General features: G+C 45.4%; 1 protein-coding gene across 1 annotated transcript; it reads right to left on the minus strand.

Moving 5' to 3' along the window:
• Positions 1–6,687: 6,687 nt before the first annotated feature.
• On the minus strand, positions 6,688–15,916 carry WFDC1 (WAP four-disulfide core domain 1; the record flags this gene model as incomplete). The annotated part of the gene is made up of 6 exons (XM_079541551.1): positions 6,688–6,746; positions 7,197–7,238; positions 7,622–7,762; positions 9,575–9,658; positions 10,125–10,320; positions 15,770–15,916. The coding sequence occupies 6 exons, from the start codon at positions 15,914–15,916 to the stop codon at positions 6,688–6,690; spliced, it is 669 nt and encodes a 222-aa protein (XP_079397677.1).
• Positions 15,917–22,903: the final 6,987 nt, after the last annotated feature.

The raw sequence follows: 22,903 nt of genomic DNA on the forward strand, positions 1-22,903 counted from the left end.
TTCCAACACGCCATGCTCCACTGCAGCAGCCTGGATTGAGGATTCCTTTCCAAAGGCTGAGGGAAGAGCAAAATGATTGGGAAACACTGCAAACAGCCAGTCTCTTGTAAAACAAGGCTGGGACTTCCTACTTCTCTCAGCTCTCGATTGAGAAATGCTTTCTTAATGACCCGAAGCGGATGCGTCAGGCAGATGAAGGAAGTTCCTGCATCACTGCAACAATGTTCCTTCCCATGGGAAAACAGCCAGGATCATGCTGGGCACTGGTTTTCAGGCAGTTCACATCCAGGTCTTCAGGGCCTTAGTCAGGGCTCGAAGGCAGCCAGGGCTCTCAGAGGCACTGGGAAGGTTCAAAACTTAGCAAAATCTATAGGAATGAGGTGGCAAATTATCCCAGCATTCCACATGCATTTGACTATTTTCTATCCTTCTGTAGCTTTTGCAGAGAGCAGAAGTGCATCCAGCTAGCTCTACCACGGTCCTGATAAAAAGAGAAGGCACTACCTCACAAGAAAATGCATCCCTCTGGTCATCTAAGCATGTTTGTCACGGGCACAGCCTTGGGGTCCTGTTGAATCATCCCTCATGTCCTGATAGAAAAAACGTGAAAAACATTTCCTCCCTGTCTGTGCTTGGAGGAAAGATTCGCCTGAGCTTGTCCTTGCTTTTCTGACCCCCAGACCTCTCCCACCACCTATACAGCCAGCACGTGGCAGAGGAGCAACCAATAGGCAAAACCTCAGCTCCTCCTGAGGCCAGCTTTGTGCAATGTGTGTGGGTTGTACAATCCCAAGTGCGGCTTTTGTAAGCCAAGCGCTGCTGACAACGCAGCTAATTGAGCAACAGGCTCTTGTTGCTGGTTTCCTCCTATAACTTCCTCCTCTTGGCACAGAGCTGCTGCTTGTGGAGACACACGTAGCTCAGTACTGAATAAACAACCCAGAGAAGAACAAAATCCTGAGTGTATGTAGGGTACAGAGGCCAACATGCCTCAGCCCAGTGAACACTGGGGCACCCACTGGGTGCTAAGCACTGAAGTCAGGCAGACAGGTGACACAGGACTGTAGAATATCCCATGCTGGAGGGGACCCCAAGGATCATGGAGTCCAACTGCTGGCCAGGACTAAACTGAATCAAGACTATAATGAAAAGAAAGCAATACTGATACAAGCTGTTTTTCTTCATTCTGGACTAACACATTTTTCACACTACAGAAAAAAAAACTACCATAGCAATTACAGTTTTTTCTATTATTTCCTATTTTCCTATTATTTCTTATTACTGTGAGGAGGAAATGTTTCGCTCAGAGGGTGGGGAGGCACAGGCACAGGTTACTAGAGAAGCTGTGGATGCCCCATCCCTGGAGGTGGGGCCCTGGACTACCTGATGGCAACCTTTGCCCATGGAAACTGGAGGATCCCTTCCAACCCAAGCCATTCTATGATTCTATGATTCTATGTGCGAGCTCGAAAAGTTACCTCTGGGTGCTGCTTTCTGTCCAAAACGGAGCGTTTTGGGCTCTGGCTTGTGTGAGACAAGCACAGTCCCCTTGTGAGTCCCTCTGTGGAGAACAAATCTATCCCACCCCAGCCTGGCAGCATGGAGGCTTGATCCAGAGGAAGATTTGTCAGCAAAGCAGCATAGGCAGAAAGCTGGCTAGGTACCACAGAGGGCTGCTTCCTTCACAGAGGCCCTACGGATGGGTGCAGGATCTCTGCAGCATGGGGGTGGCTCAGTCTCCTTCACCTGCTTCCCTCTCCATATTCTGGGCTGGTCACACTTTTGCTCCTCTTCTGCCACCTTGAGGGAAAGAAACTCTGCTGCATGGGATGATGGAGTTTGCTGCTGCTCAGGTGTCCAAATATCCTGCTTTCAGGTCGAGTTTTTCCCATGCCCCTGTGCAGAATAACCACTGCTGCCTGTGGGAACAACGACCTGCCCACATGGGTCCTTCTTGGCACATCCTTCAAATGAAAAATCTCTTTTGATGAGAAAAAGAGAGCAGTGTGTTGTGCAGCCTATTGTGCACAGCGAGGGGTGGCAGAGAAGAGGGGTTTTTGACTTGAAAGCTCGCAACCTGTTATAACAGCAAGAAATTAAGATATAGGCAATGGTTCCTTTCCATGTTTTCCAATGCTGTTGACGCAGGGCAGATAATAACCTGGCTTCATTATTACTCAAGATCTGCCCCTCGTTTTGTCACTGGAAAGGGGAATTTTTCTAAAATCTCTTGGTTTCTGCTCGCACAGCCTCTGCTGCTTAAGCTGGGAGACCTGTCTGGTGGGGTGGCCCTGGCCAGGTGCAGTGAGCCCCATCATTCCTGCCTCCAGCACGGAAAATGCCAAAAGGCCTTGTTCCTTCTGCACAGCTTTTCCCATAAGGTTCTTGATACTCTGTCTGCACAAGCTAACAACAAGGAGAAAATGATGGGAAGAAATAGGGCTTAACCTCTGTAGACTCATCAAGAGAAGGTGTCTTTAAACGGGCTTTAAACAATGCTGAAATCCTTTTAGGTTTTCCCTGCTGTACCCTGTGAGTCCAGCAAAGAGCTCTCCTCTGTGATTAGAAAAAAATGGAGTAACTTTTAAAACACAAAGTGCTTCACAACCATATTGTCAGGACTCTCTGCCATTAGGGAAATGAAAGGCAGGGGTATGCGACCTCTTTCGTTCTTGCACAGTTTGCCAGAGGCAATCGATGCTCACCTGACACCACCTCCAGAGAAAAGTCCAGCTTGAGTACACAGTGTGAGATGGTAGAGCAAACAACCCCCATGAGCAAGTCCTGCTATGTGTGCCAAGGCTCCAAAGACTCTTCCGTATGTTGTCTCAACCTTATAGACTTCTTCACATTGCATGGAACTGTGGAACAGCTTCCTGAAAGTAGCCAAGCCCCTTCTGCACCATCATCCTTAATGGTATTCTGAACTAGGCACGTAAAAATCACAACATTTTTGTTGTAGTTATTCTCATATTTACAACTTCTGCAGACTATTGACCTAGTGATGCACTCTGCAGTTTTACTGCAGATCTCTGACTTGCTAGATATCTGTTGCAATGTTCATCCTTCTGTGGGCTCCAGCTGCTGGGCTTTTGGATGTGCTGCTAGCACTTCAATGTCATTCAGAGCCCAGCATCAGCCTCTCATTTCGTTTGCTTTTCCACTCTTAGAGGAAGCCTTGGCCTCCCACAAAGCTGCCTGAGCAGCTGCCTGTGCAGTGCAAAGCACCTGAGCTGACAGCTCAAGGCCATCTGGCAGTGAATGACATCTCAGAATTGACACAGATGTCACTGGGATAAATGCCCAGCCCATTGAAAAGGTCACCTTTTATCTGCCTCATCAGCCCTGCTCTCCTCATAGCACTTTCCACCAGCCTGAGCAGAAGAAGATTCTAGGAACTTCTGCCCCACAGAGGTGGTCCCTCCAGAAGAGGACACTGGTGGTGGTGGATGTATTTTTGGATCTGACACATCCCTTCCCTTGGAGAAAACTGTCTTCCTGTGTTTCCTCAGCTTCCTTAAACTTTGTTCTTTCTTTTCAGAATTTAAAGCAAAGCACCTGTCAAGAACACAGAACCAAAACTAGGCAGAGCTGGAAAATATCCTGGTCACGTTTTTATTGAGCACCGAAGTGGCAGAACCTGCACCCATCAAGCATAGGACGCATGTATGGGGAAGGGTCCACCCGGCTCTGCTGCTGGTCCTCAGCTCCCACGGGGCAGAGCAGCTCCAGCAATGGCAGCAGTGATGCGTGAGGATCCAACGGACTGCAGGCATTGCCTGCAGTGATACTTGTGAAGTTGATCATAGCACCAAACATGCTTCAAGGTGTACATGGGGACAAGGAAAACAACCTACATTCGCTATTTCCTACTGAGCTTCGTGAAACTGCTGCTAAGCCATTTGTCTTTGGAGAGAAGAGTAGATGAAGACAATCATTTGGTGTGTGCTTCCCTTCCAACTCGATGGACAGCGCTGTCGAAAACACAGCATTTATACAAGCTGCTTCTGGAGCTTCTGTTGCCAGGTCTGATAGCTGATAACTTAAAAAGAATTAACTTGAAGAAGCAAACACAATAGCACCACGAGGAAGGGAGACGTCTTTGATAACATCCAGTAAACAGAAATTCATCAGGAACACTTTGCAATTGGAAAAATATCTTTACCAACTCATCCAGCAAAGTTGTCAGGTATCCGCTTTCTCCTGCTACAAAATAACAGCCATTGCAGTGAATGCATCCACTAAAATCAAGTGTATTCTTGGATCAAATTATAGAAGTAGATCTGTCTCAATGTGGCGTTGCATTTAATAGCTAGAGCTTGGAGCAAAGGAATGGAGAGTGGAAAGCAATTCAACAAATGAAAAGATTTAGGAAAGTGTGGAGCCTTTCATCTGTTCTTTTGCTCCAAAAAAACCTGAGGAACACGTCTGTTTACAAAAGGAAACGGAGAGCAGTTTGGAAACTTTCATCTCTCCAGCTGCAAATGTCATATGCAGAGTACCAAGTGTTTTATGAGCATCTGAGCTTTAGCTTAAGCCATTCTGTGAATGGAAAAAATCTCACAGTTTGTGGGAGGAAGCAAGCACTTTGTATTTGTGAATTGGGTATTTATAAACACTGCTACTATTCTGCATACCCAAATGCTAATTTTATGCATGCAGATGGGGACGTGTACTAAGCAAGGGAGCCAAAATACCTTCCTTTGCCTAGCAATTTTGACTGATTTGTCAGAATTAAATGCTATGATCCCTTTAGGAGTATAGTAGAAATGGAAAACATTCACAGAAAATGTGTTTTCCACTTCACAGTGCTAAACAGCTATAAAAAGCTGTAAGGCCAAAACACAAATAACATGACCCTAAGGACTCATGGATTTGACTAAAGGTACAGGACATCCAGAGAGCAGCAGCCCATCTGCCAGACAATCCTTCTGAATGCACGTATTTATCCTGATTTTGCTTTTCTAAGATGTGCACAAATAATCCAGACTTCAGCCCCACTGCTGAGGTTTTGCAGGTACAAAAGGACAGACACGTTATTTGGGAGTATTAACTCAGGTGGCTAAAACAACTTTAAAAGGTTGGCACGTGTCTCTAACAGCTTAGATATTGCAGAAAGAAATCTATTCATTAGCTCACAGCCTACAATTCACCAGACTGAGAAGCTTAAGGAAAGTCAGTTAAAAAAAATATTTTAAAAACCTGTTTTTCTCCTGCCTCCCCACATCCTTAAGATTTAAGAGGAAATCTGGTTTCTTGATGCTTGTGAGAAGACTCACGTAAAGTAGTTGTCTGAGATAGGCAGGGATTGGAGCTGATGTAGAGAGCTCCTTTAGTCTTCATCTTGACTTTGTCATGTTACTTAATATTTTTATTCTATTCAGTTGTGTTGACAGTGAAATCCGAATTGTTCACCTAAGACACACATAGAGAGCAGGCTGTGTGACAGCAGCCTGACAAGGGCACTGTGGTTTGCAGGTGTTCCCTCTGTGGTATTTACATTTCTTCAGTGGAAAGGCAGCTCATAAACGGTGTGGTTTCTTTCAGGGATCACATTCCTCCCCATGCTGACAGGCTTAAAATCCGGACTCATCCTGTTTCTTGAAAATTCAAAGTCTTTATCATTGATGGGTGGGGATCAGGGTAATGCTGGAGATGGCCTCATGGAGATTTGGGACTAGAATTCTTCCAAAACGTAACTGTTGAGTAAATCATTCCTTGAAAGCTGCTTAATAGAGTGGTCCAGCTGGGTGAAAATTCAAACAACAATAAAGGAATTAAAATATTTATCCTTATGAGGGTGTTTGTATAGAACTTGTCCTTACGTAGCCAAGGAATCTTAATAGTCATCCTGACGTAGGTACAAGAAAGACACAATTAGCTGCTTTGTTTTCATAACTGCCATTAAACTTAACTTAGTTTTAAAGTGAAGCTAACAGTGTTAAGAATACCAACCTGGAACAGAATCTTTGCTATAATAAATATTTTCAGTCTTGCCCAATTCAAAGGCTGATAAAACGCAATGGAGCACTTTCAGCCAGCTTTGGTCTGTTCAGACACGAGTTCATTTGCCTGAACTGGTCACACTGTTGAGGACAACTGTTCATGCACATAAAGTTACTCCTTTAAGTCATCCACCTGCATAAGCAAGACTTACTTTACTTACAATCCACCTGGAATAAAGCTTTTACTTGCAGTATCACTCATACCTATGTTAAAAGAAGCCTCTAAATAAAAAGTTTGAAGTCTTAAGCCTCACAAATTTTTGCAGCACTTTTCACCCTGAAGATCACCCCATCCTCTAAATGCCTTGAAAGCAAGGGGTTCTCAAGAAAATCAGGTTCACCTTGTGAAATTAGAAGAAAAAGTGAGAGGAGGAGAGTAGAAGTTGGGAAAGACATCAACTTCTCCACAAACATTTTGCAGAGCTCTCCCCACAGTGCCTCAGGTTCTCGGGATAATTCTACAGCACCATCTGTTTGTCTGCAGAAGTGTTTCAGCTCTGTTCTTAGAGCCTGAGGTATGCATCTGTGCAAAAGATGAAGGTGTTGTCCTTACAGTGATGTTTTGATGAAAGGTAATTTCAGCCTCAGGCAACTTTTTCTTTAAATAAGTGCTTACTAAGCACCAACGATTTCCACCCAGCTCTCCCTTTTCTCACACACACTTACCCAGGCATACTTTTGATTAACCCAAATGCTTCTGCTGGTTTTTCACATAGCCGACCACATTGTTGGAATTGCTGCCTGTAAAACAAAACTCTGTAAGGTCAGATTGCAGATTAGTCTGCAGCAAAAAAATAAAGATTAAAAATAAAAAGCTAACTTGCTTGGGAAAAAAGACTGTTTTTGACTGAGTTCTGTATCTATCTGCAATGAATCCAGAGCCATGACCAAAGCTCCAAAAATATACTTTCAGATAACAAAAGGTTGTAGGGTTGGGTGTTTCTCAGCCCTTAGGTGGGAACCCCTAGCAGAAGGCTGTATTATTCCACAGTGTGTCACAGCTGGCAATACTGGTTCCCAAGAGTCCCACAGTCAAGGCAATGCAGATCTGAAAACAAAACCTTCTTGGCCAAGGCACGGAGCCTTAAGATTAAAGAATATCTTTTTGCTATTTGCAGACCTTCATTTCATAAGCAGCAAATTCACCATAAACAATGCAATAACTATGAGGCTTTCATGCCAATTGCTTACCAAAATACTCCTTGTAATACTTATGCCTCAGGTTGCGTCCATCTGAAAAAGAAAGTACATAATGACAACACACCAGCCAGCCTTCATCCTCTGAGTGGGCTACTGTAACGTTCTGTCCTTTTCAGCAGCTATGAGTCAAGGAATCACAGCTTTCCACAAATAAAAGAAAATCTGCTTAAATTTCAAACTGGCTATTGGTGATCTACGAAGTTCAAGTTCCAGATGACTTTTCTTTGTTTACCATTTATATTGTTATTTAATCTCCTAGAAGTAGCCAATGTTTAAGAACCGCACAGCTATATATTATATTAGGGAGGTTAATACAGGAAAAGATATGAAATAATAAAACCAAAGCCCAAACCCCACATCTTACTGGTGTCTGCTTGACAGAAGAAGAAAGGAAGGAAGGTTTCCAGTCAACTGACCTGGATTTCCACGGAGCTTGATGCACTGGCCCCTGTTAGGGATTCCTTCAGCTGTGTTGCCAGGGTTGATGATATGGCACTCATACCCCGTGGGGCAATGCAGAGGCTCATCGCCATCCTCAGTGGTGCTGCAGGCCTCGGCTGCAAAAGAAGCCTGAAGGTCATAAACTGTGGCTTTATCACCCACAGGTAAACAAAACAGGACAGCACAGCCACTTTCTTCTGTGCCTCCTCCCAGACAGGATGCTTCCCCAGACTGCTTCAGACTACTTCCCAAGCAAGGCTACCACAGATCTAACACCTCCAAAGACATCTGGCACAGTGGAAGATCAAGTTCACACCTTACACAAAACTTGATGTGTCCAACTCAACATGGGGAGTGCAGACCAGCCCAACTGTTGGTAACACCACCCTACCCACAGCCTGTTGTGTGGGCTCTGTGCTGGACAGCAGTGGAAATAAACCACTACTGGTGGTCTCTCGTGGGTGCTCTCACCATGCTGCTCTTGCCTCCAAGCAGCCATACCTCTGTTCCAGTGTTTTGGGCTGGGTGAGGAATTTGGGGAAATACAAGCAGGAAGCTGGCAGTTTGCTGCTTTGTTCTTTGCTCCACACCCAGTACGGTACTGAAGAATCTGAACCTCAGATGTGACTCATTGTAGAGTACAGCAGCACCACCCCTTGTTGCCTACAGAGGCCTCCAGCACCTTGACTCTGGATATCCAGCAAGTGTGGAGCAGAATAAGAAAGTAAAGCAGGTCTCACAGGCTGTATCTGCATACATGAAGTGTACAGGCTATGCCAGGACACTCCACCCTTTCATTTGACAAGAGTTTTAATTTTAAGAACCTCTGCTGTAATTCCCATGCCATGACTGATGGGTCTTACTTCACCAATTACTCCCTTGTAAGGGAGTAAGCTGAGATAAGGTGACAAAATAAGAATAAATAATGCAAGCGTGACAGGGATGGATGAGGAGGGACCCATTTAATCTTATTTCTAGAAGTGCAACTCCAACCAGCTGGAGGCAGAACTTTCTCTTGAAGAACTGGGTGTTTCCATAATGGATGAGAATCAAGGTTCAGTGAGTCTGATAGCATCTGTGTAGGACCAAAGAGGGTAATTTACTGGCACTACCCAAGTCTGACTAAAGCTGATCAAAAGCTGGAACAGACTTTCCATCATGAAATTGAGAACTTCAGGCATCCAATACATTTCAAGATGCTTCACGGAAGTAAATTTCCTGCCTCCGTACTGTCTCATTGCTTCCTTTTGAAATATGTTTCATATTTGAAAAGCGTAATTAAAAGAAGTCCTTTCTCTATGGAACTAACTGAGAAGCCCAATCTCATTAGCAGTCCCCAAGCATTGATGCTCCCAGCAATGTCAGCCTCACTCAGCTCTGCAGCACTTTGCCAAGGCTCTTATTTAATGCATTCCCTTGACACAAGAGCTGGGGTTGAGCACCCATCCCAGGGCAGCAGTGTGAGGAGGCCACTGCAGGCTATGGCATCTCCTAACCTATGTCTGCCCACAGTTCATCAGGCAGCTGGTGGAAAATACTGTGTATACCAAAAAAGCTTTTTCTAAAAAAAAAAGGATATATATAATTCTACTTATTTCAAGAATGGATAAAAATCCCATTCCCAGGAGTACACCTAGTGCTCTGCTGCCTCCAAGGTCTCCCCTGTGTGCTGCACTTGGTTTTGGAAGGGCAGATCTGATCAGGCTCTCCTAGCACAGGATTTCCGGCCAAACCCATAAAAAGCAACTGATTTACTACACAAGAAACTATTTCCCTGCACAACACAGTGTTATATGAACAGAAACCCTAGACAAATATCAGCAGCCCCACCATGTCAACAACACTGGCAAGCTGTATGACAAATACATTATTTACTGCCTTTTGCATAATCACTCATCTCACGGAGAAGACAGTGAAATGTACTGTACCTTGTAAGACTTCCTCTGGGCCATCCAAAAGCCACCCGTTTCCTCCCAGCCAGCGAGGTTTGGGCTGAACCAACCAGTCCAAAACTGTAAAAGAAACAAGAAACCACAATGTTGAGGCAGGCACACTGCTATGGAAAAAAATCACAGATATTCTACAACTGGCAGTGATGAAGCTGCTGGTATCCTGAAGGACAGATCTGAATGGATCCTCCATCCCCACTGCGTGGAACAGACGAGTTGGTTGCCTGGCTCCTGTGAGCACTAACTCAGGTTGAGATTGTACTTTTAAAAATTTTTGAATATATAATCCCAGGAAAATAACCGGCTTCATTTGCACTGGTGGACATTGTGCAGCATCAGCTGGTTGATCTTAGCTCATTTTGGATTCAACAGTCACCTCAAATTCACCTCCAAGAAATCAGAAGTGCGGAACCGAAGTTTTATCCTTGACTCCCACTCAAAGGATGCTTCAAACCGGCAACCTGTGACGCTTGGGGATGCCCACCAGAATTTGTACACGTTTCTCTCTACCACACCTGACTGTCAGTACCTGGTGGGGGCTGCACAGACTCCAGGCAGGCGTAGATGCAGCCGTTGTAGCAGCAGCGCTTGTGCCTCTCGCACTCGGAGTCGGAGCGGCAGCTGGGCACCTCGCAGGCTCTGTCTGGCAAGGTCTGGGGAGGCGGTGGGCAGCGGTCGTTCTTCTGGTAGTGGGCACTGTGAGAATGAAGAGGGTACTCATAATCCTTGCAAAGAAAAGAAAAGGAAACAAAGGTTTGGCATAAGGCGGATACCAAACATCCCATCAGTTGAAACAGAAGGATTTTCAGTGTTGGTCTCAGGTACTTTCTAGGCAGGAAAAGTAACTGTTCTGTTTCCCCAGTCCTGACTTCAGTGAGCTGGAAACAGACATATGTGACCACATTAGCACATTTCTTTGGAAACACCAAGCCATCAGACTGCTGTGTGGAGTTCATTAGTAACTAAGGTGACTGCAATGGCAACGAGGAGGTAAAAATCCTTAAAAGTGGGCATATCATCGTGACAAGCATCCCAAAATGCTCCTCTGGTAAAGCAGTTGAAATGATGACATTGTTATGCCTCGTTATGAGATTACATCCCCAGAGTGACCTGGAGCTAATGGTCAGGTAGTGCCTGTCTCCCAGATAGGCTCCTTTTCCCCTGATCCCATCCTTCTGGACCAGAACATGGAAGGGAGAGGTTCAAAGCCTTTCAGGCCTGTCCTCTGTGGGGTCTCGAGTTGGTAAATTGGAAACCATTCTTAAAACCAGAGGTGATGTGGGTGAGATCTGTGGGGGCGATGGCAGTTCATCACAAAGCAAATGAGGCTGTGCTGAGCTACAGCAGAGAGGAGCCCCACTGCTCACTGCACACAGAAAGGACAGGGAGATGTAAAGAGGATTAACAGGCACAGGATTTTACCAGGAACATTTGTAAGAGGCAGCATTCAGATATTATCCGTGCCGGTGGCATTCAGCAAGAAGCCAGCTCCCCTTTCAGAGCTGAATCAGCCAAGCCTGTTCCTTTCTCACCCTTGGTTAAACTGCTGAGCTTGAGCTTAGCTCTCCAGAGCATCACACAGTGCTCATAAAGGGCAAAAATCAGATCTATTAACACACATTAACAAGCTCTAGTCAAATCAAAAGACAAGTTCTGGATTTGCCCTTTTAACAGAGCAAAAGGAAGAACGCAGAGCTGCCACCTGCTCACTGGGTGAAGAGCTCTGTAAGTACTGGGCCCCACCACCCTTGTGTTTCAAAATCAGTGACAAACCATTGGGGCTGTTATTCCAAGAAACGATGTGGTGCAACTGTCCTCGAGGGAGTCTCCAGAAAATTTCAACACCAGGCTGTGGATACATCTGATGAGACTAATATCTTCCTTTAGCTATTCTGCATTCCAACTGCCAAAAGCTCCACACGGCTTCTGTGGAGCATGTGTGTCTCTGCAAAACAGCATGTCACCACATGTACTGCCCAAAAATATGTCCTGGGAGAGGCCCCAGGAGGCAGCCTGCACTCATCCCACATCCACAGGCTGAACACTCCCTTGGTAGGTTGAATACATCCAGTATGGCGTAGAGCTCGGAGGAATAAACATCGACTGTCATTCACATCTCTCACATCTCATAGGATTGCTTGCAAAACTTCTGCATTCCCTGATGGATCTCTAAAGGGGGCCACTGCCCCAGGGACAGACTGCTGGCCCAGCTGAGCACCAAAAGAACTAACAACGCATATTATTTCTGCTAACAATGGGAGAAGTTTTACTGCCGTGCTCTGCCACGTATCGTATGTAGGACATAATGGCATCACTAACGTGGTTGCTTTTCCATCAGAGCTGATCCCATTTCTTTGAGTGACAGCTAGGGAGAAATGGAGAGCAGCACATTTCTCAGCTGCCTGCTTTGCAGTGACTGAGGCAGGAAATGCACAAGTACAGAGCAGTCAGGACGAACAAAAGTTTTAATTTATGGAAGAAGGTGTACAGAAGGAAAATCCATATCCTGGTTACATCTATACCTGGTTATGTGTGCGAGTCTGCACGTGAGAGACATAACTGCTATTTATGTTTCCATAAACCACAGCCTCCTGCCCCGTGCCCACTATCAGCCAGCTCCCATTGCCAATACATTTTTTTCCTTCTGTTTCTGCCTTCATTGCTTACACACAGTGAACAAGAAATTGCCCCCAAAGGATATTAAGATAGCATTTAACAGTAAATCTATGCAGTTCCAAACATTTCATAGATCTCCTTGTCTGAGGGAGCATGCATCCCAAAAGGTCACAGCTTACCACTCTATTACTGAAATGTCAGCTGCAGGCTCAGAGGCAGCTATCGAAATAAAACTGGTAAATAATGGATACACGGAAGGAAAAAACCCAGCGTTATGGCAGTGGCTTTACAAATGATTCAGAAACCAAGAAGCCAAAATCACAATGAATAGTCAGCTTAATGAATGAGATTTCCATTGAGGAACAATGCAAAAGTTTCAGCCAAATTCCTCCGCACTTCTGACCTTGTTGCCCATTTCCTCTGATGTGCTACTGCTCTTAATCCCTCTCTTTCTAAAACTCATGGCCAATAAATTATTTTTGTGGACTTGGTCTAATGAAACTATTGCCATCAGTTTATGCCTGCTGAACTCTCAGTGGGAAACAGGATTCCCTCATTCACAAAACAGCTGGCTGCAGAAGGCTCCAGGTAGGGGCTGCAAGGTCTCTTTTAAAAGCTCTCCTAAGACCTTGGGTTTGCTTGGAGCACAGCTTGGATTTATCATTTTTACAGATTGTGACAACTGTCAAAATTTCTCCCTTAAGGAATATTTTTCCATTCAGGAGGCAAATTGTTTCCTATGGTGTTCCCCATTAATGCTTCCCATTAAATCATTTTTATGGGAAGATCTGCATTAGAGCTGTACAGACAGAAGGTAAGGATGAAAGTTCAGGGTTCAGCTAAGAATGCTGGAAGTCAGCATACACGATCAGGAAAAATCTGAATGCAACCACTCACTTTCAACCTGTATTTTTAATAGTGACTGTGAGATGCAGCCTGCCTCCAAAAAATCCCACATCTCTTCTGTTATGTGCACCTGAAACTCGGTGCTGGGCTTGTGTCAAAGCCAAGTTCTCTGCTCACACGTTACTCCTAGGCACATGATAAGTAAGCTAAGCTGGTAGACAAAGAGCCTATCTCCATGCAGATGTATGATGGCTAGCTGGAGGGAAAGTAAATTGCTGGAGGAACGTTACAGCAGCTGCAAGGAATCTTTCATTACTGGAAATCTGTACAAGAAGGCTTGTAAAGGGGGATTTTTTCCTAAAATGTTTGATGTAGCTGACACTGGAATAAATTCAAGACTGTCCCAGGTTTTCCCAATAGACATGTGGGTGTCTTGATAACAAAGTAAAGCCCATTCCCAGCTAGTTCCCTTCTCTGCCTTCCAGGAGCATTCCCCCGACTGTGCAGGGAGTTGCAGAACCCCAGCTGCAAATCACTGTGCTTAGTGAGGTCTCTCTGGCTGTAAAATAGACAAGTTTGCTAAAAGCTGGAAGCCCAACTCCTCCATCGCACTCTGACTGCCATTTTTCCTTCTCACTGCATTCCCTCTCTTTCCCCTGTCTCCATTCCCACCCAACTCCTTGTCACCAAGTAAACCCTTCCTCAGAGCCCACAACAAACAACTCCAAGGCAGTTCCTGACCACAACACCTGCTCGTTGTTCTGCAGCCACTGGTTCAGTGAACACATTCCTTCTGCTGTGGACTTGGATGTTTTCATGGAATCAGAATTATTAAGGTTGGAAAAAACAACTAAGGTCATCAAGCTCAACTACTAACCCATCACCACCATGCCCTCTAAACCATGTGGATTCAAACACCACTTCCTCTCACCTCCCCCTTTCTCCCTTTCAGCCCTTGCCCATCTCCCTCTGGGTGTCTCCATTTGTTATTCCCCTACACTGACTCACTATCAGCTGTTTCACCCGCAGCCTCTGCTGTCCTAACTGTAGGGAACAGAGAGCATTTGGTAGAAAAGAAAGCCTCTCTCTGATGCACGGGGGCTGCCAAAAAAGCCTCTTGCAAAGAGAAGGATGGAGGGAGGGCAGCCTTCCTCCTTACAAAAGAGGAGAAGGAAACAGAAAGGCATTTGCTGTTTTCCCTAGATAAAACGTTTTTGTCAATATGAGCCATTCTAGCAAGCTTGCCAGATCAGTAGCACCTGGATTCATGGCTGCCAGAAAAAACAGCCCTTTGAAGAAGCACGGATTGCAAGAGGAGGATATATCCTCAGGGGAGCGGGCTGTGTGCCTCTGCACAGCACATTATCTGAAGATCAACATGTAAATACATGTTCTGCTCCTGTCCTGTTTCTCTGGGTCACTGACATTGTGATCCTACTGAATTTGAGCTTCACGTTGAAATACGACAGAGGAACGTACAATAAATATGCTTTCCAATGAGCAATTTTGGATGAAACGCAGCTTTTCACTTCATCATTTTCCAAATAAACTGCAGAGCAGACACTCCATCCCAAGGGAGGCTGCAGCGAAACAAAGTTCTGCCTGGAAAATAATGGGGTACCTTTTAAAACATTAGCACAATTTTCCTGTAAAATTTTGAGGAAAGGGCCATATTTCATGTCACCCAATGTGGGCAGATGATGTACGTCACACTTCTGAGGCAGCAGTCACACAGACTAACGGTACTTATTCCCAGATATATCGCTCCAGATGAAATGGGCCAAAAAACATCCACTCAAAACACAAAGCTGCTGTGTGTGGCTGCAGAAGGCAGGTGGAGGAACCTCCCGTGACACAAGGAGCCGTTTATGCACATGCAATGGCTGTAAAATGCAATTAACTGAGAGAACACAGACAGCCTGAGACATGTCCCCATGCCATTCGAGTAGCAGGAGCTTTGGGTCAGCGTTGGCTTTTAAGGGAGTAAGTTGGATTTTCAAATTACTTTTTCTTTTCTTTTTTTTTTTCCTTTTTAAGCAACAGGTCCTGAAAGTCAGATAGCAAATCATCTTATTTCTTTTCTCCTTTCCTCCATGGCCATCTCTCGCAGTTGTTTGGCCCAGTCACAGCACAGTGACACTCAGCACACTTTTCTCCTCTATTCTCAGTAACTTGTTGCTGCTCCAGTTTCAATTCCAGTGCTATCACTCCATGGCACATTTGGAAGAGGTGGTTGTGCTCAGTCCCCCACTGGTGAATAACACAGGGCTCTTGCTCTCCTCTGACACACTGGGCAGTCACTGAAGTGCTCCAGTTGAAGATATTTCCCCAGAGTTACCCCAAAAAGCAGTGGAAGAACAGGGCAGGGAACCCTTCTGGAGATAATGACGTTATCCTTTTTGCACTAAATCTGTTCCCAAACACATCGATTTTGCATTCCCCATTCCTTCCCTTGCTGCCCTATGATGTTTCTAGGAAAAGCAGCAGTGACTGCAGCACCGATGTGTTTTCGGCACGCTGCACAAGTTTCCTATCACAGCAGCTAGGTGGCAAAAGTTTCGTACAGCTTGGGAAACTTCATGCAGCCCTTTTATAAAAGAGTTGGGGTGTGGATTCAAACTCTCCTTATTCTAAAACACATACGTAAAGCAAAATTCCATCTCACGGTGAGCACACCCAGCCCCCCAAACCGCCCCACCGCAGCCTACTCACATCGTATTTCTCTGTCATTTTCAGATGCAGAGCTCGTTTCCAGAGATTCCTTGCACAGCCTGAGTCTGCCAGCAGAACTAAGACACAAAAAGCCACAGCGAAGATCTTTTTGCAGAAATGCAGGTCTGACAGCATCCTGGAATCCATTTTCCCAATGAGAGATCAAGTAGGGAGCTCGGCTTCCCAGGATCCGGGCGATTCAGTGCTGGCAAGGAGGGAGGGAGAGGAGAGGGAGGGAGCGTGAGGGCTGCTGGCTGGAGAGCTCTGTGCTGCACGGCTTCTGGGAAGGGAAAGGGGGGAAAAAAAAGGAGCCTGCAAGCAGAAGCCAGGAGCTGCTGTTGAACTTCTTTCCACAAAGTTAGATCAGGTTCTCGGCTCACATGTTCACACAAAGCACACGCTCTCCTTGAATGATAGATGGGAAGATTACTTGGAAAGATTATTTTTAGACCTTTGTTCCCAACATCTGGCATCCTCAGAGAGTCCCATTCAAAGCCAAAGCGTGGGATCAGATGACAGCTGCCGCAGGGGGAAATAAAGGTCTTGGAGGGGTGGGCTCACAGCAAACAGCTCACCCAAACTTCCCCACTACTCAGCTCTCCCTTTGTGCGCTTCCCACTGTGCCCCAAGCTGTGGTTTTGGATCGTGTTTTGACAAAGTGAGAACTCCGTATGAAGACTGCTTGAAGGAAATGACTTAAAGACATGATAAACATGCAGAGGCTTTAATTAAACCAAGTTGACGTTAGCTTTCTGCAAATGATTTTGAAGAAGAGGAAGATGCGGTCAATGGGTAAAAATAAATCCATGTGCACGGGTGGGGAACTGGGAAGGAAGGCGCTTCAGAAATGACCGCATGGAAAGTGAGGAAGGGGCCATGAGTCAGCCCATGCCTGACCATGGGAGGGACAGCCAGCCTGGTTGTGTGGTGTGAGACACGTATATGGACACTGAGGTGCCTGGGTGTCCAAAGGGACAACCCTAAGGGATCAGGCTGAATGCATCACGCACGGGGCAGGGACAAAGGTAGGTGCCAAAGAGCAGGAGAGCAGGGTACCTGGTGCATAGATAGAAGCACATACATAAACGTCAGCTGAAATCAGGAGTTGTGCTGAGTTACTGAAAGGCATGCTCAGTATATCCACAGAGGAATATATCGGCACCATCAGTCTTCTATTTGTGGCTTTATTTGTTATCGCTCAGAGGGCTTTGTCTCATGCAACAGGATGCCACCAATTCTTCTTAAAAACAAATCTCCCTTGTTCCCTGCAATGTTAATATCTGCAGCTTGACAAAGCACCTTTCGAGCACAACCAGGAGCTCCCACCAGCATTCTGACTGCCAAGTTGTGAAGAGACAAATGACATAGCTAGGTCAGAAGAATAAACAAGGCTTTTTCTTATAGTATTGCTACTTAATTTTAGTCTTTGTGCTATTTCACTTGTCTGATCTCTTGCTGAAACCTAAACCAGTGTGAAATAACTCCTCACTATAAATCTCCCTAATTTCATTGTTGTTCATTTCATAGACTTGCAATCTGGACTTGGAACAACTAATTCTAAAGATTAATAGCTACTACAGACAACATTTACTGGCCCTAATTTTGGCTGATATGAAGTTTTGCCATTCAGGCAGGAGAAAGTACTGTCTGTCAATTACAGTATGTATGTATGCTGAAGAAGTGTGGATTTTCCTTGAAAGAACATATTCCAGCAGATAGTCATGATCTTCATATAAAATCAAAGCTGGTGTTGTGGTATGTATGTCTTCCACACATCACACTTTTCATCTTTACCTCCCAAGGCACCACACACAATGCCTGGATTGGATTATTTCAACTACCAGCTGGGGAAACTGAGGCATAGGTAAAGGATCGGCTGAAAATAAACTTCCTATCTTTGTGGCCAGAATCCCAAGGGTTACAAACAGTGCAGGCTGAGCTGAAGCCTTGTGCTTCAATGTTCAACCCTCACATCTGATAGAGAATTCTTCACACCCCCATTTCCACTCCTCACACATTTCTACCCCCATCCTGTCTTGGAAAATGGGCAAGGGATTTCAGTTTTTTATAACATTAAGAAAAACTGCTTTAGCTGGAAAAGTTGGACAGAATATATTTCTTGGCTTTTGGAAATTTTTCTCCTTGGTGGTCCCTGGCAAGGCTTTCTTCCCAAGTCCTGTCAGCTGGAATAAAGGAGATAAGTATAAAGGTGAATAGGGTAGTATATCAGTGCTTTGGTAGTATATTAGTGCTGAGCAATTAGCTCAGTGAAGGTGTTAAAATGAAAATCTATGCTCCCAACCAGCCTGACTGACAAGGTGCAAACTTGGGTGTGAGCCCAGCGGAAAGCACATTTTGTACTAGTGCAAGTTTCCAGAGTGCCCAGCTGTGCTATTTATCATAAAACCATTTATTCTTATACCTGTCCAGGGAACACACATACATTGCCAAGTTATCTCTGCTTCAAGATTTGTGGTGTAGTTCCTCACACAGAATTCCCGCTGTCTCCAAGGATGTTAAATGAGATAGCCTCATTCATCACTAAGACTTGAGCGTCTCCCCAGGACCTGAGAAACCTTCAGCATCATATGTTACAGCAAGGAGGAGCTGAGGGAGATGAATGCGTGTTGAAGGGCTGGTGTTTTATCCAGCTCGGAGGATAAAGGCTCTTCTGGAATCACTTCTGCTGCCTGATTGGAATGAATTAATAATGGTTTTTAAAAATGTTCTCTGGGAGGTTCTGAAAAGTCACGGGGTGTTTGTGCAGCCAGGAAAAATGCCTTTGTCCAGCCAAAAAGCAAGGCAGGTCAGCCCAAGCCGAGACTTCCCCTTTCCCAGAAGAAAGATCTGACTTTTAAGGAACAATTATGTCAAAGAGAGTTTCCTCAAAGCACACAGCTCCGGCAGCACAGGGTGACTCATTTCAGCATGACACAATCACCATACCTTCATGCCAGGCGCTGCTGCAGTTCTTTATCTGTGGATTTTACAGGCCTGCTGCTTCCTCACCATCCTTGCACCAGTCCTGCTGCCAAAAGCACAGGGCAATGCTCTCCTAGCGGTTAATCAGGCTCGAGGCTGTTGATATTAACAGGTCCTGCGCAAAGGGAAGCTCAGCATGCTCTGCCTCTCCCCATGCCCTTCAAAACCAGACTGCAGACCCCTGCAGGTGCACACCCAAGTGTTTGGATGGGCATAGCTGTGAGAAGATTACAATGTCCCTGAGAGGTAACACTGGAGATGCTGCTGCCCCTCATCCAGAGGGTTATTTTAGGGCCAGCTCTACAGGAAAACACCAAATCTGGGTTTTCAGTGTGGCTTTGCTCCTTCTGTGAGCAGGAAGAGCTGGCCATTGTGTCTGTGCCAGATGTGTGCTACCAGTGAGGTCCCACAGGAATTCACAGGATGAAATACAAGATCAAAGCAACACAGAACACAGGCAGGTGATTCTCCTTAAGCATCTTGCCTAAAGTCCTCACAAAAAGGTCAATGTTATGTGGCCTCAGTCCATTTGGAAAGGCCTATAAGGAACAATAAAAAGTGTTTCTGCTTTTAACTAGTTTTATTGCGTATGAGATATAAATTAAGCAGATGAATGCTATTAGAGAAGCTCTCTCCTGAATACTACGTCCCACTAACTAAATTAGCAGGAAGTCTTAAAACATATAATCCAAACATGGCATTCATTATGAAGGGGAAAGGTACCTTGCTGGGAGAAGGCTGCCAGCCTCTGCAGTGCAGTGTGCTGAAAGCTGTGTGCCAGGGGAAAGCTCTGCTGAGTCCGAAGAGTTCCCCCTGGGTAGCACTCTGAACCATAGTTCTAGTCCACAGCAGCTGAGTCACAGACTGGAAATCTCAGCAAAATGCTCCAGGAGGACAGATTGCATCCTGAAATGAAAGATGTGGAGCATTAATGTCTCTCTGTGGGTTTGGATGGATTTGACAACGAATTCACAGCCCTGTGCTGTGCTCTGTGTAGCAGCTAGGCTGGGGTCCCCAGGAGCAGAAAGGCTGAACCCTGGCTGCTTAAAACATCAGATCTGCACTCTAGGGATTCAAATCAGGAAGACCATGGGGGACATGATATCTTGCTTGGACCACGGTAAGGCGTAAGTCAGAGCCAGGGACCATGCAATTGTGGGGAGCACACATAAACCCAGCTAAGAGACATGCACCATTGGGAAAACAGGGATCTTACACGAGACACTGAAGCAGGGGTTATTTGATGGCTGGAGGTGTCTGATTCCCTGCACTGACCCCTGATGGCTTGCTCAGGCCAGACAGTTTGGTTTGGGGGCTGCATCTCTGCAAGTCTGAAATTTGCCTGCTTGTAACCCTGAGACAGATAGTTTCCCATTACAAAAGTGCCCTGCCTACATCCAGAAATAGCAACTTAATACACAGCGTGCTTGTCAGTGGCACCTGCAAACACTGAACCAGGCAGATGTCATTTATACATCATTGTGGTGCTTGCAGAGGAAATCTTTAACCTCAGCTTCCCATACACCATCATAGGTGAACTCCCTTGTACCCTACTGTGGCTGCTCAGAGGGAATGAGCACTTTAACAAAGGCAGCAAATGATTTTCCATGTCCAACCACAATGCAAGTGACTCGAGAGCTCTGAAAAAACTCTGTCTTATTATGTCAGCTCTGGGGGTGCACCAAATCTCTCCAGAATAGCTAATGGTGGCATGCACCTCAGGCTGTGCTTCCATCACCCCACAACCTCTGTGCTCAGGGAGCATTGCTGCAGCTCTACAGCCATACAGGGACACTAAGACTTGAAGCTGGTAACATTGCTTTCAAATTTCTTACATGAGATCCAGGGATTTGGGAGTCTGAGAGTCACATTTGATGTATTATTCCGTTGCTCTTAAGGAGTTTGCTATGAGAAGGCAGACAGTTTTTCTTATCTTCTCTTCCAAGGAGAAGGGTTAAATAAGTTATAGAAAATCCCACTTGCCTTTGACCTCCTGATAAAGGCCTTATCTAAAGCTGGCTGAAGATGAACAACTGTGTTTTGAACCACTGCAGACTGAACTTATCTGGGAGCATTCCCTTTCATGTCCTTCAGCAGATTGCCTGGAATGCAGCACACATGTTTCCATCATCCACCTGGTCTGAGGGCACTTGCAGGCTTTCTCCTGGCCAACAGCTGTGCTAAGTGGGCTGGATCTCATTCACTACCAGCTCCTGATGCCTGGACAGAGATCAGACTCTGCATCCCATCCCTGTGCTCTCCATAGGCAATGTTTTGAATCCTCTCTTGGCTTGGGCTGTGAATAAAATTAGGTGCCATCCCAAAGTCAGAAATCGAGTGACAAAAAACTAGCACTGCAAAGCAAAACCTTCCTGTGAGAAAGTTCCACGAACTGCTCTCTGCCACCCATACATGCCCTCAAATGCCTGGGGATCAGCCTTCTCCAAAAGCCTTCTGGGCAGTCAGGAAGCTCCTACAAGCTTTGGTGTGGCAGGAAAAACCCAGGAAACATCAGAGAGTGTCCTTGTTTTGATCTACGTGCCTCTAATTAACAGGAGGTATCTCATAGCTTGCATCTTGGCTTATATCATTTCCTTGCAAAGCAAGGCACTTTTTTAGCAGTCAGATAGCTTAATTTTTTGAAGGTGTGGGAAGAAGTATAATAGAAGGGGTTTCTTCCCCTCTGGTCTCTGTGTGAGGTCTCTGAGTGATGGACCTGAACAGAAAGGTTTAGTATTCCAGCTGAATTCCTTCCGAATAGCTCAGCAGATGGGGAGAGAGACCAGATTTTCCATCTTTTATCTCAGCACAAAACTTTCCATCTGAATAGAATCTCTTTAATGAGAAAGTCATTGTCCTCCAGTGAGCCGCTCATTTTTAGGATGACAGCAACTTGCATTTTCCACAGATGTTGCCTATTATGGTGTTTCCCATTCCTGACATAAAGGGGGAACATGAAGATACACTGTGCCTCGGCTGCAGTCAGCCGGTGCCGTGCACTCACTGTGCTTCCAGGCTCTGCTCTAGTGCAGCTGCAGTAAACTATTTGGGCAGGGCAGAGACAGAGAGCAGAGAAAGATGAGTGGTGTTTATACTAAGGAGAGCAGCAGCATGAGAAATGGTGACATCTCGCTTACAAAGTCAATGTTTCGAATATTGCACGGATACTTTGGCAGTGGGTGTCTCTATTTCTGTAGCAAAACAATCTGGAAATTGTTAGCTAAGCACAAAGCAAAAAACTCTAAACACCCAATTAGCACCAGGCAGAGAATAGAAGCAGTGCTAACAACCTGACTGTAGAGACCTGGGTTCTGTCATTACTTGGAAGGCGTGAGGATGGCCACATCTCTAACTCCCATGAGAGTTCACTCCCAGCTCTCACAAGACAGCTGCTGTAGCCATCCACCACGTGAATTCAATATGCTGGAAATGTTTTGTTCAGTTTTCGCTCAATGTTCTAGTTAGATGTTATATGTTATATAATTACATGTGCTATATAATAATGGAATTATACATAAATTTAAAAATAGAATTCCATCTCCAACATGTTTTTGGTTTGCTCATAACTCCCAGTCTGCTCTCCTCCACTCCCCCAAAGTAATGCAACAACATCATCACATCTATTTATCTACAGTCTCTTGGTACATGATAGATCCTTCTGCTGCAGGCTACTTCATATTTGCAAAGCAGGTATGCAGCTTGCCAGAGTTTGAGTTTAGATTTAAACTCATGTTTTTCCCCCTCAGCACAGTTTTGGCTTCCTTAGGGTTCATTTTTCAGAGATTTCCAATCTGCAGCAGTTCTGGACGTGTTCCAATGGAAATAATTTCTACCAAGCAAGTCATCATATTTTTTATCCAGGCTAGCTCCAGACATGGCAGCTTAAGCCCTCTGTGAATAGGCATCTAATTAGGAGGAGAAGGAGAATGTGCTCCAGGTATCTTAGAGACCATTAAGCACGTAAGTGCCTTGGTGGACTGTGTGCTTTGGTGACTCTGTGACTTTGGTGGATTTTGTCTGTGGAATCACAAATGTTTTACCAGTCTACACTGAATGGTGTGACACAAGTGTCAAAGTGAGGGGCTGCCCCTGCATTAGGCTGTGAGACTCGTCTTCACTTGGGGTCACTGGAGCCCCAGCACCGTTCAGGCA

Source organism: Tetrao urogallus (genome assembly GCF_951394365.1).
Source record: "Tetrao urogallus genome assembly, chromosome: 12".
Lineage (NCBI taxonomy): Eukaryota > Metazoa > Chordata > Aves > Galliformes > Phasianidae > Tetrao > Tetrao urogallus.